This window comes from Leucopleurus acutus (genome assembly GCF_964270905.1).
Source record: "Leucopleurus acutus genome assembly, chromosome: 13".
Taxonomy (NCBI): domain Eukaryota; kingdom Metazoa; phylum Chordata; class Mammalia; order Artiodactyla; family Delphinidae; genus Leucopleurus; species Leucopleurus acutus.
The window spans coordinates 19685330-19701956 of record NC_139155.1 but is presented as its reverse complement, the minus strand read 5'-3'; the positions used below and the strand labels follow the sequence as shown (position 1 = coordinate 19701956).

The 16627-nt window shown below is 39.7% G+C and overlaps 1 protein-coding gene across 9 annotated transcripts in view; it reads right to left on the bottom strand.

Moving 5' to 3' along the window:
* Nucleotides 1-1358: 1358 nt before the first annotated feature.
* Nucleotides 1359-16627, bottom strand: part of TCF4 (transcription factor 4) — a 361655-nt gene continuing 346386 nt past the window's right edge. For 5 of the 9 annotated variants that reach the window (XM_082852925.1, XM_082852924.1, XM_082852920.1 and 2 more), the window contains 5 exons: nt 12184-12319; nt 10294-10456; nt 6840-7069; nt 6207-6347; nt 1359-6011 (listed from right to left, as the gene is read on the bottom strand). In XM_082852925.1, coding sequence (XP_082709051.1) covers nt 6211-6347; nt 6840-7069; nt 10294-10456; nt 12184-12319 — 666 coding nt within the window. In that variant the 3' untranslated portion in view covers nt 1359-6011; nt 6207-6210. The remainder of the gene's footprint in view (nt 6012-6206; nt 6348-6839; nt 7070-10293; nt 10457-12183; nt 12320-16627) is intronic. The other 4 variants (XM_082852922.1, XM_082852923.1, XM_082852927.1 and 1 more) reach the window with 1 other exon arrangement.

Genomic DNA, 16627 nt, shown 5'->3' with positions numbered 1-16627 from the left:
ATCTTCATAACTTTTGGATACTACTCTAGTTTCTCCAGCGATTTAACTTCCCTTTGAAAAATGCACCAAAGTTAGAGTTTCATGTTTAATGCGGTCCTTTTAAATAAAACATAATGTTAATAGACTAGATAAGAGACACTGAAGTGGTGGCCAGGCTCATTTTCCCCCTTCTTAGTCATAGTGAGATGATCAAATATAATACGAAAAGACTAAATGCTTGGGGCTATTTTATCTATATTTAAAACACACAGTAAGAACAGAAGAACATCTCAAATCATTTAGAAAGAAAAAGGGCTTATCAACCAAAATCTTTGGAAATTTCATAAAATTTAAATGTCTGCAAACAATCCAACCAAAAAGAAAAAAAAAAACAAAAAACCCAACATTTGGCTAATGGAGGGCATTTCACATGTGACCCAAATGGCGTTATCACATTTTCCTTCAGGTAAACTTGTCACTAAACCCCATTAGAAAGAGTACAAGAGCGATATGAAGACATCCCCAAATACCACGTACTGGATTTAGAACATTCTGTGATGAAGCGCTTATCTAACCACGGGCTTTCTTTCCATTGCATACATTACTTTACATTTCTAAAATGCAATGTTGAAACAGCCTCCAAGTTTTGCAAAGGAGATTGATGTCCACTCTACAAAAGTATTAACTTACAGTACATAACACTGAATAATTTTAATCTGTACATTTTTCCCCTCCCATCATAGGTGACACGCATCAGTGGTACAAGTTCGAGAAAAGCCCATCTGGTTGTTTACACCTGGATTAATAGTCAACAGAGTCAACCAGAAGTAGTGGGCTGGGTAGAGTTTGAGAAACGATCAATACAGTGGAATATTAATTGTGGTTAACAATAGGCAGCTCTTCACAAGGCGATACAACAGATTTTTGACTGAAAAGATCTAGCTGAGGAGGTTCTGCCAATCGACCAACTGATCCAGAAGTTTAAGGCTGACTTGACTTAAGCAAGCTGCAGCCCAACCGAAAACACTGGCAACAATGGCGCAGTTCAAAGCTCTTCAAACGCATAGCTTCCGTGTTACATTAATTAGATTCCTTCAATTAATTAATCCTCTAGACAGTTTTCTTTTTGTTTTGCATGCATCTCGTTCCATTTTCATTAAGGGCATCTCTTCCTTGGTCAGTCATGTGCTTTGCTTTTTCAATTTGTTTTTGTGGGGTTTTTTGTTTTGGTATGTTTTGTTTGTTAAGCTGTCAATATCTCCAACACTTGCAAAATGAAATCTAGAGGCGGTTTTACTTACAGCAGAGAAGCAGAGCTATATGGACAATGCAAAATGAAATGAAACAAGTGTCAGAAACAGTTTATAAAAATGGCACATTTATTGCTACAGAACGGTCATGTACATGACTTCATCGAATAACTACAGATGGGAAACAGGTAATGGCCTAGACCAAGCTGGGTTTATTTTTGTCTTGAAGGAACTCCAGCACACAACCTGTTTAGACACTTCTACAAATCAGAAATACACCAAAAACATGAAAAAATCGAGGCACTCAGCCACACATTGAAAACAAGGTGTAACTGTTTATCTTTTTTTTCTTTTTTTTCAATGTTTTCCCTTTTTTTCTTTTTTTAACAATTTTTTTTTTAGTTTTTAATGCTGCAGCTATGTGTACAGTCGCAAAAAATTTCCCCGCTGCGACCTACAACTAAAAAAAAACAAACAGAAACAAAACAAAAAAAAAACAAAACAAACAAAAAAGCTACCATACAGTTTCATCTCAGTAACACATGGCAAAATAACATCTTTTAAATAGTAAAATAAAGTAACAAACTTTTACTCATAATGATTCCAAAAATCTACAAAGAAGAAATATTCAGAATCTGACAATTTTTTTTGTAATATTCATGGTATAAAAGGATTGCTCCTGCGAAAAATAAGCCAAATATATTTTTTATTTTTAAATTTAGTTTTTTTCCTACTAGGGTGTACTACAGTCTATTTTATAGCAAAAAGAGCACTAGACAAACAAAGCTTTATAACAAAAAGCCAGGCACTGATACATGGTAAATCTCTGCTTTTTTTTTTCTTATCTTCACTTAATTGCATCACAAGTAACAAGAATGAAAAAGGCCACAGTTCATATATTTTCACCATTACATATGTCTATAATACTTGAAATGAGTATGGCAAAACCAGCACTGCACAAAGATGAGTCCACTTCAAGTCCCATGAGAGAGAGCATGTCTCTAAAGGAAAACAAACAGAACCAAAGCAAAATAAAAAGAGAGGCCTGAAGGCCTTGGTGCCCCATTGTGTTGGAATTCCTCATATTCCATCTTGACTTTTTTTTTTTTTGTTTCCAGTCAGCCAGCAGACTAAATTTTTGTGCTTGTTTATGCTGAAATCGTTTCATTCCTGACTCAAGTTCACTTTTGGACACAGATCATATTCTGCCTGTTGGATCCAAGACGAAAATCCTCTTAACCCCCAAGTCTTGGTTCAACACCCTCCCTCCACCCCCCCGCCCCATTCCCTCATCAAAATAAAGATCACAAATAAAAAAAAAAAAATCAAGAAATAGGAAAAAGCGAAAAACAAAAAGGAATCGGAAGACTGAATCAGAACCAGTTGCGTTACTGGGTGGACTGACAGTTGTATAAACATTAGTGTTCCTTGCAGCTACACAGAAGACAAATGGGAAAAATGTCTAGATGAACAGATCCCTAGTCTGCATATTCATAAATTACTTGAATGTGGAGGTGGATCAACTGTTCCAAGCTGCTTTTAAAGTCCAAGTCTCTTAAACAGATCCCCAGCCTAAGTATCATCATATACATAGTGTAGTATGGACCCTTAGGAAATTTCTGTAGAGTACTTTAATCCTAACTGTCTTCTGCTAAATTGCATTAGAAAATACAGCGCAGGATACCAATATCTTACCTGGGTTTGATAATTACAAAAGAACAAGAAAAAAAAAAACACACTACAAAGGCCACATTCCCTTTCATCTTTTTTTTTTTTCTTTCCTTTTTAATGGGGATACAACCCAATGCACATGGATAGGTGCAGATGTTTCTCCACCAAGCAAAAAGTAGTGAGCAGCTTTTGGTGGCCGTTAGAAAGTTTTTCGCTTATTTCCAAAGGGAATTCCACAATAGAGGTATTACATGACTGATTAATGAATGCATCAAAGCTGGTGAACAATAAATTGCAGCTTTTACTCTGTTTGACTGAGAACAAAATATAAAGCACCAATTTAAAAAATAATCCAAGAACTACGATTTAATTGTTTTTTGCTTTGTTTACAGATTTGAAAAACTTTAAATCAGCTCTATGAAAGCACCTTGATGATAACGTGTATCAAAAGTGCCAATCTTAAAATGTACATCAATGCAGGGAGTGTTTCCAGTTCCCTAAAGAGTAAACACCATATTTTCTTCTATACACTTATCCTGAATGTGATCAGAGGATACCTGCTTCTTATATAATATTGTTCCTAGGGATACCCGCCTTGATAGAGTATACAAAATGAGTGCAGAATGTACCACTAAAAGGGAATCTTCAACATACTGAGGGTACAAGTACACACAGTTTCCATTATTCAGGAGGAGGGGAGAGTATACAATATTGTCTTCCATGCCCTTCTTTGAGCCCCTTTGTTCATTCATTTTCACGGGGTAGCCTCAAAATAACTTTTCAATGAAGTCTGATTTCTGCTATTCTAAGGTTTTAATCCACCTCCACATTTTAGGAACTTATCAACAAATCAAACAAAGTATTTTAGTTTTATCACTACTGAACATATTTACAGTTTTCAACACACACACAGCTAATCAAAATGTTTATGGGTTTGTAAAAGATGACCACGTGGTAACTATCTTATTTGTTCTTACATTTTCAGAAATGAACATAAAATTCAGATTCTTGTAGCTCACTATTTCATTTCAATGAGACGGTTTTTAAACCACACCGTTTAAAAAAAAAAAAGGAACAAAAACCGATACAATGTATTAAAACACATAATAACAAGAGTCTACATGTAAAAATATAACTTTTACATACACAATTTCAAAATAATGATACGTTTGCCATTTGTTGCATAAAATTTACAAATGTATTTCATTACTATGTAACTGGCAAAACAGGAGAACAGATGGAACATTTAGACCATTTCGATGGGTTTATGGCATTTACTCAGTGCTGATAGGTGGAAAAACTACTTGAACAAGGGATTTTTTTTTTCTTAATACATGCCAAGATTGTGTGGCTGTAAAAACAGAAATGAGTTAGAGACAAAAGGATGCTGACAAATACTTAACTAGGAGCACTATTTCTTTACTGCACTATACACCAAAGTCAATCATTAGAAAGATTCACGATGGAAGTTGGTTCAATTGTGCCCAGACGTCAAAGCTAGCTATCTGATGAGTTGCTGTGCCATAGCTTGATCTATGTTTCTATCAAATACGTTAAGTATAAACTTCATTCATACTGGCCAGAGAAATACTGCACTACCCCTCCTCAAGAAAGTGCAACTTAATGCTTTAGGACTTATAAGGCTTGTTATAACGCTGCATGATGATTGAATATTGGCATTTTTTTTTTTTCAGACGAAGGAGGAGACAGTTAAGTCATCTGCATCTTAGTAAACCCATTTTGAAAAAAAAATCAAGAAAGCAACAAAATCAATCAGCTCTGTCACACTACTTGCAATTTTCTCATTGGATGGTCGTTGAACTTCACTTGTTTTTTTTGTTTTTGTTTTTTTCCAAAAATCTGACCATGTATTCAGAAACACCTCACTGCACACTACTTCTGGCTACACATGTAGGTAACGCTTTAATCATTTTGTTAAATCACAGCCACTTTGATTATGTTATGTTTCCGATGATATAAACATTGGAAGGCACAGTGGTAACATTGTAGCATTCTAACCTTGTACCTCTGAAAATCCCAGAAGAGGGTCACAAACGCAACATTACAATTCAGACAAACTCTTTTTGCCATGTCTTGGTAATGCTGCTTGTTAATATCTACACATGATGTGACTTTTAAGTCCTGTGTTCCCAAAAGACTGAAGAAACAACTTTCTACTTATTTATGAATGAAAAGCAACATCAGGGTCAGCATTTCATCCTGCACTACCCCTCCGGAAGCAGAGTTGGCACTACAGGTTATGAGAACAAACCGGGGAAAGGGACAGAAATAAGACCAAAAAAAAAAAAAAAAAAAAAAAAAAAAAAAAATCCATATTTACAGTAAAATCTTTCTTTTAAAAAAGTTAATCAGTACTATTTTTTTACAGGAGAAAAAAGTCTGAAACAAATGAACAAAAGCTTACCATAGTCACTAAATTTTTAATATATATTTATATATATATTTATATATATATTTGTCATAGGTCTATAAGATCCATCTGTTCCTCCTACCCTAAGGAATGGCTAATGTCATCACTTCGCTGTCATCAGGATGTTTGCTGGTTTTGTTACGAGGGCAGCCGAGCTTCCCTTATTCGATATCCGGTAATTATAAACACTAGCTGACTTGAATACCAACAAAAATGGTCATGTAGTTTTCTTCAGAAGTACACTTTTTCATTATTGCAAGTTTACAATTTTTTTTAAATTAAATATTTTTTTTTCAGACTTACAAATTAATTATATATTTTTTTTTTCCAAAAGAAGTTTAGGCACAAATGCATTGTTCCACAGTGTGGAAAGATTGCCATTCAGTCTCTGGGCTGCGTCTCAGCCTGCACATACTGCTTTGAACATTCTGAATGATATGTTAAAGAGAGTCATCCCCCAAGTTGCACTTGTTTTCTTTCTTTTTTTTTTTTTGTTTTGTTTTTCGGTTTTTTGATCATTGGGAATGCTGAAACCTCTTGCGTCTGCGATTCATAACTACTCAGACTTGTCTTATATTACAAAAAAAGGGGTTAAGGACAAGTGTTTATGTGGGTTTAAGATAATACAGCTGTTAAGGAAGTGGTCTCTTGTATTAATGAAGCAATGTGGCAACTTGGACCTGAGAAAGAAGAGAGAAAGATGAATTAATACGTTTATAACAGAAAAAAGGAAAGCTTTTATTTTTAAACTTGTTTTTTTTCTTCCCAAGGGGGAAAAAAAATCTGTGCATTTGGGTCAAATATGGCTTTCACGGCTGATGCCTTGGTAAGAGTAACAAAGGGGAGCTTTCAGAAATGGCTGAAAACAAACTTGCCCTTTTACATCTGTCCCATGTGATTGGACGCATCTCCCATGCCGGGGTGAGGGCCTGCCAAGGAGAGCGGGGGCGGCTCCGAGGACACCTTCTCCTCTTCCCTTCTTTTCAGACATGCAGCTTTCGGATTCAGATTCCTTTCTGTGGAAGAGGAAAGCACAGAGCATTTAGGTCACACCCACGGCTTCTGGTCCAGGGCAGTCATGCAACGTTTCTGTGGGGCTGTTGATCCTTCCTGTCAGTTTCTACCTTCCAGAACAAGAGGACCAGCTAGGAAAATGCACACGGCTGTCATTCATTCGCTCAGTGGCTAGTAAAGGTCGAACTCCCTGGTGAAACTCTGCAGCCACTTTACAGTCTGAGAAAGTTGGTAAAGCAAACGTCCCCAGCTCCGGTTACTGAGAGGACCTATGGAAACATCCTAAGGCAGCATCAGTTACAAGAACAATCCCAGGATTCAGTTACAGGAGAAAGGGGAGCTGCCTCATAGATTTAGATGAGATTGAAGCAATGATTCTGAAGGATGCCTAAGAGTCTACTCTCTGCCCTGCTCAAGGCCGCCAGAGCATCTCTGCTCTCTCCAGCGGCGTGCGGCCGTGACCTCTGCGTGGAGGCCAGCCGGCCGGCACTGACCTCGGACTTGCTGCTCCAGGCTGAGGATGACGGCCACGGCCTGGTGGAGGATCAGAAGCTTGGTCTGGGGCTTGTCACTCTTGAGGTGCAGCTGCACCATGCGGCCCAGCTCCTTGAACGCCTCGTTGATGTCACGGACCCGCAGGCGCTCCCGGGCGTTGTTAGCCATCCTCCTCTCCTTCTCCCGCTCCGCCTTTTGCTCCGGCGTCAGGTCTTCGTCATCGTTATTGCTGCGGGACAAAAGGGAAAACGTGACATTTTCCAATGGGGTGGGGAAAAAGACAGTTTCTAAATTCCTTTTGTTTTCTTTCTGAGTTTTCAGGGAACTCTTGCATCTCAGGATCTTGTCCTTGGCAGAATTTTCCATCCACCTGGGCTTGGCGTTGCTTTAGGTGGCTGTGACAGTCGCTACGCCAGACGTTTGATGTCTCCTGGACATGAAACCCAAACCCAACAGGAGAGGTTCAAGTTGGGGCCCCGAGTGCACCATATGGATGGAGAGGAGCAAAAAGGAAAACATAGCTTCCATCCCTAAGGTTACGCACGGCAGAGCGCTGTCAACTTCAGCTCGAGCTACACTTCAGGACCACGATTCAGAAAGTGTTTTAGACTGAAGCTGTTCTTTCTTAAAAAAAACTTTCATACTGTGACATCCGAAACCCAAGGAGAACCAGGGATTGAAAAATGATGTGGATAGGTCAAAATTAAGACGATGCAGCTCAAACAGGATTAAGAAGGTCCTACACTCAAAACAACAGAGCAATGGGAGTAAACATGGGGGCCTGCTGTCTATTAACCAGCTTGGAAGGCTTGGTCAGTCCACTTAATGTATCTGAGTCTCGCTTTTTCCATGTATTAAATAGAAAGGTTAGAGAAACGTCATCTCCATGGCCTTTAACTTTATGGATGTTTATGATTCCCCAGACAAGTTGGGGAAACCTGAGTTGACATGAGTTCTAGGCAAACCCAACCCAACCCAACCCAACCCAAACACTTACTGGTTATCAATACCCATGATCTCATTGTGAGTCAAAAATGAAGCCCAAAAGCTCATCCCTGATTATGAGAACAGAGATATCCCATGATTCATATCAAAGGCATGGTTGGAGCCAGGAGTCTGGAAAGGGAAGATAACTTCTGTTTCTGGGTGTCATGCGGACAAATTAGAAACTTTTGAATGGGGGGCAAATAGGATGATGAGACACCTGGAGAGCACGTCATGTCAGGAAGATCTCATGGCGTCAAGGCTTCAAATAATTCCTGGGCAATCACATAAAAGAGAGAGGTGTGGAAAATGTCTCAGGAAGGCAGAACAGAACAGAGCAAAGAACCCTGAGCGGAACTAAATTAATTGCTGAATTAACAATGAATTAACATGAGCAAGAACCTTTTTTGAGTATGAGAGATATAAAAAATGAAGTAAACTTCACTCAAAAGCCAGAGAGTCTTCACTGCAAGAAACAATATCGAGGTGGCCATCCATAAGGATGTTAACCTAGAGATCTGAGCACTGACCCCAAAGACCATCAAGGTGAGCCTCTACTCTAAAGTTCCATGAATCTGAAAGGCTCACAGAATAAAGATGTTAATCACAACCTTCCAGAGCTGGAGGAACACGTGGGAAGTTATCTACTCAATTCAACGCACACTGAGCGAGTATTGGCTTAAAATGGACAGCCCCGAGTCTTCCACTGTGGAGAATGTCTGGGTAACTTCCAAACCGCACTAAGGATCCACTACGATGGAGAAGCCCCAATCAATCAGAAATGGAGCGGATTCTTGGGTTGCAGCACATGCTGCTCATAAAGATGACGTAAGTAAGCCAAGAACACTTATAAAGGAGGCAGACACCAAAGAAAGATGCTGTAAGACTTGGCTCGTCTTTCCTGTAGGTTAAACTCCCTTCCAGATGGGACTGTCTGCCTCGAATGCGTGCTGGTGAACGCGCAACTAAACTGAACCCGTCGGAAAGTGCTCTCTTTCTCCGCCATCTGATTCTCCTCCTCATTTCCTTGCTGGTCCCGCTCTCTCCCACCCGTGACCTCTGCTGATGCCAAGGAAATCAAGATTACTATTAACTCACATCCACATTCTGACACACAAATAGGACGTAATAAGTGAAAAGAGACCAGAGTTGAGTTTCTGCTCATCCCATCCTGAAGTTAAAAATCTGGGTAATGTTTTTACGCATCAAACATATGCGACACCTTTTCCAAAGTGGGCCTGAAAATGGGAATTTGTTTTCCAAGGGTATTCAGGCCAATAATGAATGAGAATTGGTTAACCTCTTATAAATAAATTGGTTATGCGAAGAAAACTGCCTAGATTTGGAAAGTCTCGCCTTACAACACGGTTTTGGGGGCCTAAGTAAATGTCAAAACAGTGACCTTTTAAAAGACGGTTCTTAACAGCGAGTTAAAATGTTGTACTGAACCGTCAAAGAATCCACTGATATGCATGCGTTATGACCGCTAGTTAAATTACCAAGAGCTGACTGATCTAACAGAGAAGCTGGTAAGGATGTGAAAGGCCCTTCTTGGGATGTCTTACCAATGTGGCCAAGTCAGGAAACTCTGTAGCAACGGTGAAAAGGGGTAAGGTAGGAGCTTCCAGAATTTCTGAAACTGTGGTAGAACTTGTAATAAGATTTATCTCAATAACTATAAAGGCAATATGAAAAGGCGGCATGTCCTTAATTCCTAAAGGATGCCAGGTATAACCTTGAGAACCATAGCCTTGAAAAGGGAGGTATCGTCTTAGTACAATTCATTTAGTTTGCAAATAAAAGCCATCCAAGGGAACTGAGGTAAAGAACATGGGTGTCACGATACTCAAAAAAAACAAAAAACCCATCTGATTATCAGATTAAAGTTCAAGGAGATAGATTCTAGTTCAAAGATATCGGGGACTTAAGAAAACCAACCAGAAGCTATTTCCCTGCAGTTGCAATTTTTCTGCCGAGAGAAAAAAAAAATGAGCAATTTAGGTATTGCTCTTATACATACCAACATGTTTAGAATAAAGCTGGGAAATCAGTACTTTCTCACTTTTGAGGTAAGAAAAAAGTTACCGTTGCGCATACATCGATTGAGCTTTCAATAGAGCTAAGCTCTCTTTTTAGAAATATTTTCCAAAGAACATTTACGACCAAATTTGTAGAATAAGTATAGTTTTACAAATCGACTGCTTGCATTTGAATCAGTTACAAATTGTTTTTGCCGCGTGTCATTATTAGCACTGGGTCCAAATTCATAAATGCAAAGATATTTTTGGCTTTCCTAGAGTACAGGTATCTCAAACGATACTTTCGTACCTCTAGAGCAAAGCCTTTCACTTTCTTTTCAGCTGCAGATTTACCTGCCAGGAAAAAACTGAATAGTTTCTTCCTGTTCTGTTCACTTCATCAAAGTCCAATAAAGGAATTAAATGAAGCGACAGTATTATATACTGTTACCTAGATCTTGACCTAGTAATGGATTTGATATCCTTCTTGTCGTCATCTAATTTCTTGTCCTCGGAAGATTTCGTGTCTTGCAGGTTTTCATCGCCCTCGTCGTCGGATTTGATCTCAGAGCTGCCGGAGGAGACACTCTGGCCCTGCAATCCTGGTGGCATGCCTGCAGAAAAAAAAGAGACCAGGTGACACGGCCACCAAAGCCTCGAGGCACAGACATGCGCACCCCAGACTGGAGAGCTGCCAGCTATACAGTTCAGACCGCCGAGCTGTGTGATCTGTCCCTTTTTTCATGGTCTTTGGTGAAGTTTCAAAAATGCACCTGCAGAAACAAGTTTTCCCTGCATTGGCTCTGAGGTTAAATTCTATTTTGCAATCTTTCGGAGTAGACGGTAATTTCACTGTCTACAAAACATCAACTTAATTGCAATGAAAATCATAATCATGAAAATCACACACCTCAATGTTCTGATTAAGAACCCAAGTAAATATCAGCTATTATATTGAGTTTCTTCCATATGCAATGATTTAACCGAAAAATGTCCTTAAAATATAATTCCCAGGGAGTATATGCTAAATATGTACAGTCAAGACTTCAATAGATACCCTAATGATATTCTGAAATTAGGCTTCTCTTATCCTCAAGGAGTAATCAGCATTTAAAAATGGTACCTATGGAAAGCAGTTACTGCTCAATGAAGACATTTCTAGCTCTACTACTGCTCAACTTTCCAAGACCACAATATATTTTAAAACGTGACCCTAATGTAACCATTTATTTCTAAGCTAGAAGTGCGTCTATTTAGTGTTTCCTTCTATTTGTAGAGTCTAGAACTTTATCACTCAAACTCTTTTCAGTGGACCGGGAGCATCCTCATCCCCTGGGAGCCCATTAGAAATGCAGGACCCCAGGGGCTTCCCTGGTGGCGCAGTGGTTGAGAGTCCGCCTGCCGACGCAGGGGACGCGGGTTCGTGCCCCGGTCCGGGAGGATCTCATATGCCGCGGAGCGGCTGGGCCCGTGAGCCATGGCCGCTGAGCCTGCGCGTCCGGAGCCTGCGCTGCGCAACGGGAGAGGCCACAGCAGTGAGAGGCCCGTGTACCACAAAAAAACAAAAAGAAAAAGAAAAAGAAAAAAGAAAGGGCCATCAAAGTATTACTATTCAATTAAAAATGGCGGCATACCCACATGTATAATTCACGCCCAAGATTCTTACAATGCTTAACAGGTGGGCAAATGCTTATACATATTATTCATTCTTGTGCCACTGTTATCATTTTTATTCTCAACGTGAGGGGAATGAGGAGATGTTATGTAAGCATTTTCGGGTCACCTGGCCAGCCAGTCGCACAAGGACCCTGGGACCCAGGTCTTGCCCCTGCGGCACAGCTACCTGGGGTCCTGGGAAGCCGAAAGGAGTCAGTGGTACGAGGCAATAAGGACGGGGCTTGATGACTCAAGAGCGAAAATCATCCCAGTTCCATTTTTGAAATGTACCTACATTTCCTTCCACCGTAAGCAACAAAAACCATTTCCTTCCTTCCTCTTCATTTGGAAACATCACTGTCAGGCTACAACTAACCACATTAAAGGATCTGAATGAGCACAATGTGGAAATAGCTAAAATCACATTTCCTCTCATCAGGCTGTGGTCTCATTCCCTGCTGAAATAGGAGCAGGATTTCCGAGGATGCTGGAGCAAAACAGTTACTGAAGAAACACAATTAGCCAGCGACGTTTGAAATCCTTCCCCATTTACTTACCATCTTTGTATCAAAATGGATTCTTGGTGATCTGCCAGTGCTTCCTGAGGGATGAATGAGTAAGCACGGGATCCACACGGGATCTATTGTTTCAGTGAGATCAGAAGCGCCCGCGGAGGCGGACCTACCTCTGTAAGGGTCCTGGGGTGGGTTCAAATCAGGGGACGTTGCAGACTGGACAGGAAGCTGTGGAACTGGCACCTGGTTTGGGACAAGAGAATGGCTGCCCCTCAGGGCCACGCCATCTTCACGATGGGCCCCAACCTGAAAGGGCAAGAGGAACCGTAGAGTTTAGTGGGAATCAGAGGTGTGACGGCTACTTCCAGGGCAGCAAGGACCCAATGAAGGGAGACTAACCTTTGAAAAACAATACTCCCAAATGCATTTCACTAGAGGGCGCTAAAGGACCACGCATGCACCTAGAGTACCCAGCAAAAAACACTTTAACACTCAGTAAGATGCTGTGCTGTACATCCAGTGACAAATATGGCAGAGTAGCTCAGGCAGGTAAAACGTCAAATTGTCTCCCAGGGTGCTGCAGTGGAGTGCACTGATTCGTACCCATCTGTCTTCTATCATGTCCGCCAACAGATCTGACAATTATCTTAATGCCCATATGCTTAATTGTGGTCTCCTCAATTCCCCCATTGCTATCGGAAATCCTACAGGAATTTCAATTTGGCATTCAACTTTCATTTCAGGGGATAAGATTCTCAGGCCTGCCATTTTTTTTTTTCCATAATGCCAGCTAAGCCACTGACAGCGGAAGCTACAGCAGTATGGGACATAGCCCCTGCTCGGTACAAGTATAATAAAATGTCACCTGGCTTTCCAAAACTGGCAGCCCATTCCAAATTAATGTTTACTGTATTTCATCAGCTGCTGAGTTCCAAATCCAAAGGGGGACCGTTTCTGCCAATGCCACCATACCGGAAAATGTACCAATAAAGGTTCTATTAAACACACCAGTAATGCCATCATTGCCATGCAAAGATGTTTGGACATTTTTCCATATTTTTTTTTCCCTATTCTGATCCTAGAAAGACACCATATTGTAAACACTCTCTATGCTTCCAAGAATAAAATTATAGAGTACAGCATGATGACTTGGTCTGAAAAAAATACTGCTGAGCTTTTTATTAACTACTACTACCTACTCTGGGGTCCAGAGATGTTGACCTTGTGGCATTGAGACAGCAATCACTGACTTTATCGTGTACACCTTCAAGTAAGACCAGTAAGCATTTGCAGACCAATAGGAACATGAGTAGCGTTTTCAATGGCATTTCCAAGTAGTTATTTTCTTAGCCTATTGTTAGGTGAACGTTGACACAGGACAGTGGGTCTAACACTAAAAATACTTATCCATGAATTTATACGGCTATGAAGCAAAAAGTGTAATTTTTTCCCAATCCAAAATCTGAAACCACGAAGCAGAATCATCACTCTTTTGCTACCCAGTGTTTTAAAAGAGTATTTCCACAAAGTGCAACAATAGTAAGAATCTGAACTAGCAACAATAAAATTCACAGAACCAAATGAAGCATGTGCTATCTAAAGGCAGCCTAGCATAAAGTGTCACCTTTATATCCTCCAAAACAATACAGAAGAAAATAATTCAGGGAGAGAGAGGAGGATCATACAAATCCTACTAACTGCCCAGATTCAAAATACAGCAAAAATAAAACCATTATATATAGAATGGATAAAAAACAAGGTCCCACCGTATAGCACAGGGAACTACATTCAGTATCCTGTGATTAACCATAATGGAAAAGAATATGAAAAAGAATGTATAACTGAATCACTTTGCTGTACAGCAGAAATTGATACAACATTGTAAATCAGCTACACTTCAATAAAATAAATTTTAAAAAAGTTAAAACAAAATACAGCAAGAATAGCAAAGGATTTAAGGACTCAGGAGCAGCAGGACGTATAAATGAATGTTGTAGCCGAGAGATCTGGGGAGTCCAGTGTTTTCTGCTACTCGGGTGCCCGTGTGCCTTCCCAGAACAATCTGAATGGTGGTCATTTAGCGTCTATGTGGATGCTTCAAATATATTAAGACCCTGATTATCTCCCAAAGCAGCTCACTCCATTTTCACCACAAGTTGGCCTCCTTGTACATTCCACCCAATGGTCCTAGATTCAACTTCTGGAGTTCCATGGAATAAGTGTCAGCCCTTCTCACATATTTAACACCATTGCCATGCCACTCCCATTTTTCATCAGTAACTGAAGCCTAATCTTTTATAGGTAGAGCATGCCCACCCAATTCCCTTCAACCACTTCTCACTCTTCGTGTATTGTTTTTATTTTCCTTCCGGGCCAAAGAGTAGTAGCTGTTTTCCATTTTTGTATCTGTGCATTTAGAAGACTGATTCAGTCAGTGATTATCCTTTCAATCTGAGATGTCCACTTGCAAGCATGACTTTTACAGCCCCTGATCAAATGGTACCTCTTTAAGACTGTCCATCAATGTTAACCTAAATAATTACCCAAGTGTTGATCTAGTTACTGGCATTCCCAATGGATTTCATTTCTTTCCACAAAGGATGATTCTAAGTTGGAATCACTGAAGGTAACCACGGATTTGAGCACAGCAGAGATTCTCGTACTCTCCTCCTATTTTAGAGTCATCCTATTAAAACCCTCAAGCCTTCTTTGTGGGCAGTTACGATGCAATTCAAGGTTAATATTTTGCTTTTGAATTAAAATATATTCAGTTATTAATCTTGACATTTCTTTTTTTCCCCCTTCTAGACACGTTTAGCTTTTAAAAGAGGATAGAAGAACCTACAACCAATAACCTTTCTATTTTCTTTCCCTCAACTGTAAGTGAAAGACAGTGCAACTGAGTGAAAATTATACAGTAATGAGAATTAATATGTAGATTATAACTGTAACTGGTCTTTGTTTGCTGTATAAGTATAATCATGGGTAAGTTGCTCAAATCCAAAACAGAGAAAATAACACTGGCAGTTACAGAGAGTAAGTTCCAGGTTTATTGCAAGCAGTAGTAGTATGCGTGACAGCTAGTACACAAAGGTACACAATAATTATTGATATTGTTAGGTGTTCCAGCTGAAAATACTTGCATACTACATAAAAATAAGAGTCTACATAGTTCAAGAAACCTTAGAACTCAAGTTACTTTCACTTACAATCCCTTTGCACTCTGTCTCTATTTTGTTTATATCCATTTGATTTTAAATCTTTCTCCTGCAGAATGACAGCAAAATGTTAAATGATCTATAAGCATGTTTGACAGTTGTTCCAACTAGGTTTTTGGCTTTTAGCCACGCATGTTAGCTAACTTTATTTTCTATAGATCATCTCAAATAATACATCATTTTCCATAAAGGAAGTTGGAGACAATGTTATCCTTGACATTCGAAGGCCTCCCTTGTAAACTATGTATATTCCAGGTCAAATGAATGACTAATGAGAGGTCCACATCCATGGACCCATCTAATTAGCTTGATTCTCCAGGATCAATTCCACTGCCTGTGGCTGTGGAAGAGTATTCCGATCTGAAGAATTAGCTTTGCTTTACGTGGTTCCTTGACCACAGACAGCATTTCCTAACCCTATTCACTTCTCCCTCAGAAACATTATTTCTGGTCACATAAGAGACAAGGAAAAACACCACAGTGAATGGCCAGCACAAACCCATCAACAGAATAACTCAGAAATAGACGGAGAAACCAATACCGCCTTCTGTATATATGAGGGTCAGGATTTGTCCACTTACAAATATAATAATAGTGTAACCAGAAAAAAAGCAGATTCCTTTAACCTACAAATCAATTCTAAGGATGACACCCAGAAAATCCAAACTTCACTAAAGCCCTATTTTCATAAACCTTTTCATCTAGATAAGCAATAAAGTTAAAAGGCAGCCTATGAAAGCTTAGCTTTATCAATATTGATTGTAAACTTTTTTTGCAGTCTTTAAGAATACAGTCATCTTATAGCCACATACAATATGGTTTTAGCTATATCTATGCTAAAAGTAGAACTAAAATCTAAAAATTATTCAATAATTATCAGTTGACTGATCCAAGAGTACACTTATTAATTCAACAAATATTTCCTAATCTAGCCCATGCTTGTCACTCTGACAGGTATTGGGGACAGGGTGCTGAATAATTTAGAAGTGGCCCCTGACCTCATGGAGCTTATAAGCGATTCTTGGTGGGATTCTCGTGGAGCGATCAATTTAGTGTGCTGGTTTTAATAGGAAGGACCAGAGACTCATTCCAGCTGGCTCAGGTAAAAGGAGATTTAACAGGAAGATTTCTGTGATCTACGTTTTGGGCCTGGAGAACTCTCGGGACCTAAGGCCACCCTTTGTGTGTCAGGAGCTGTTCCAGCCTCGCTCCTTCCTCTGTTGGTACCTCTGTCTCTCTCTGGTTTCTGCCCACTCAGAACTATGGCCTGGACACTTCACAGGAGTTCCCAGTACATCCTTTCAGGTTCTGAATCTGCTCCTAACTCCCTCTCTGTCTTAGAATTTCTGAGTTCAGAATGCCAAGATCACCAGATGGTCCAGCTCATCATTTTGAA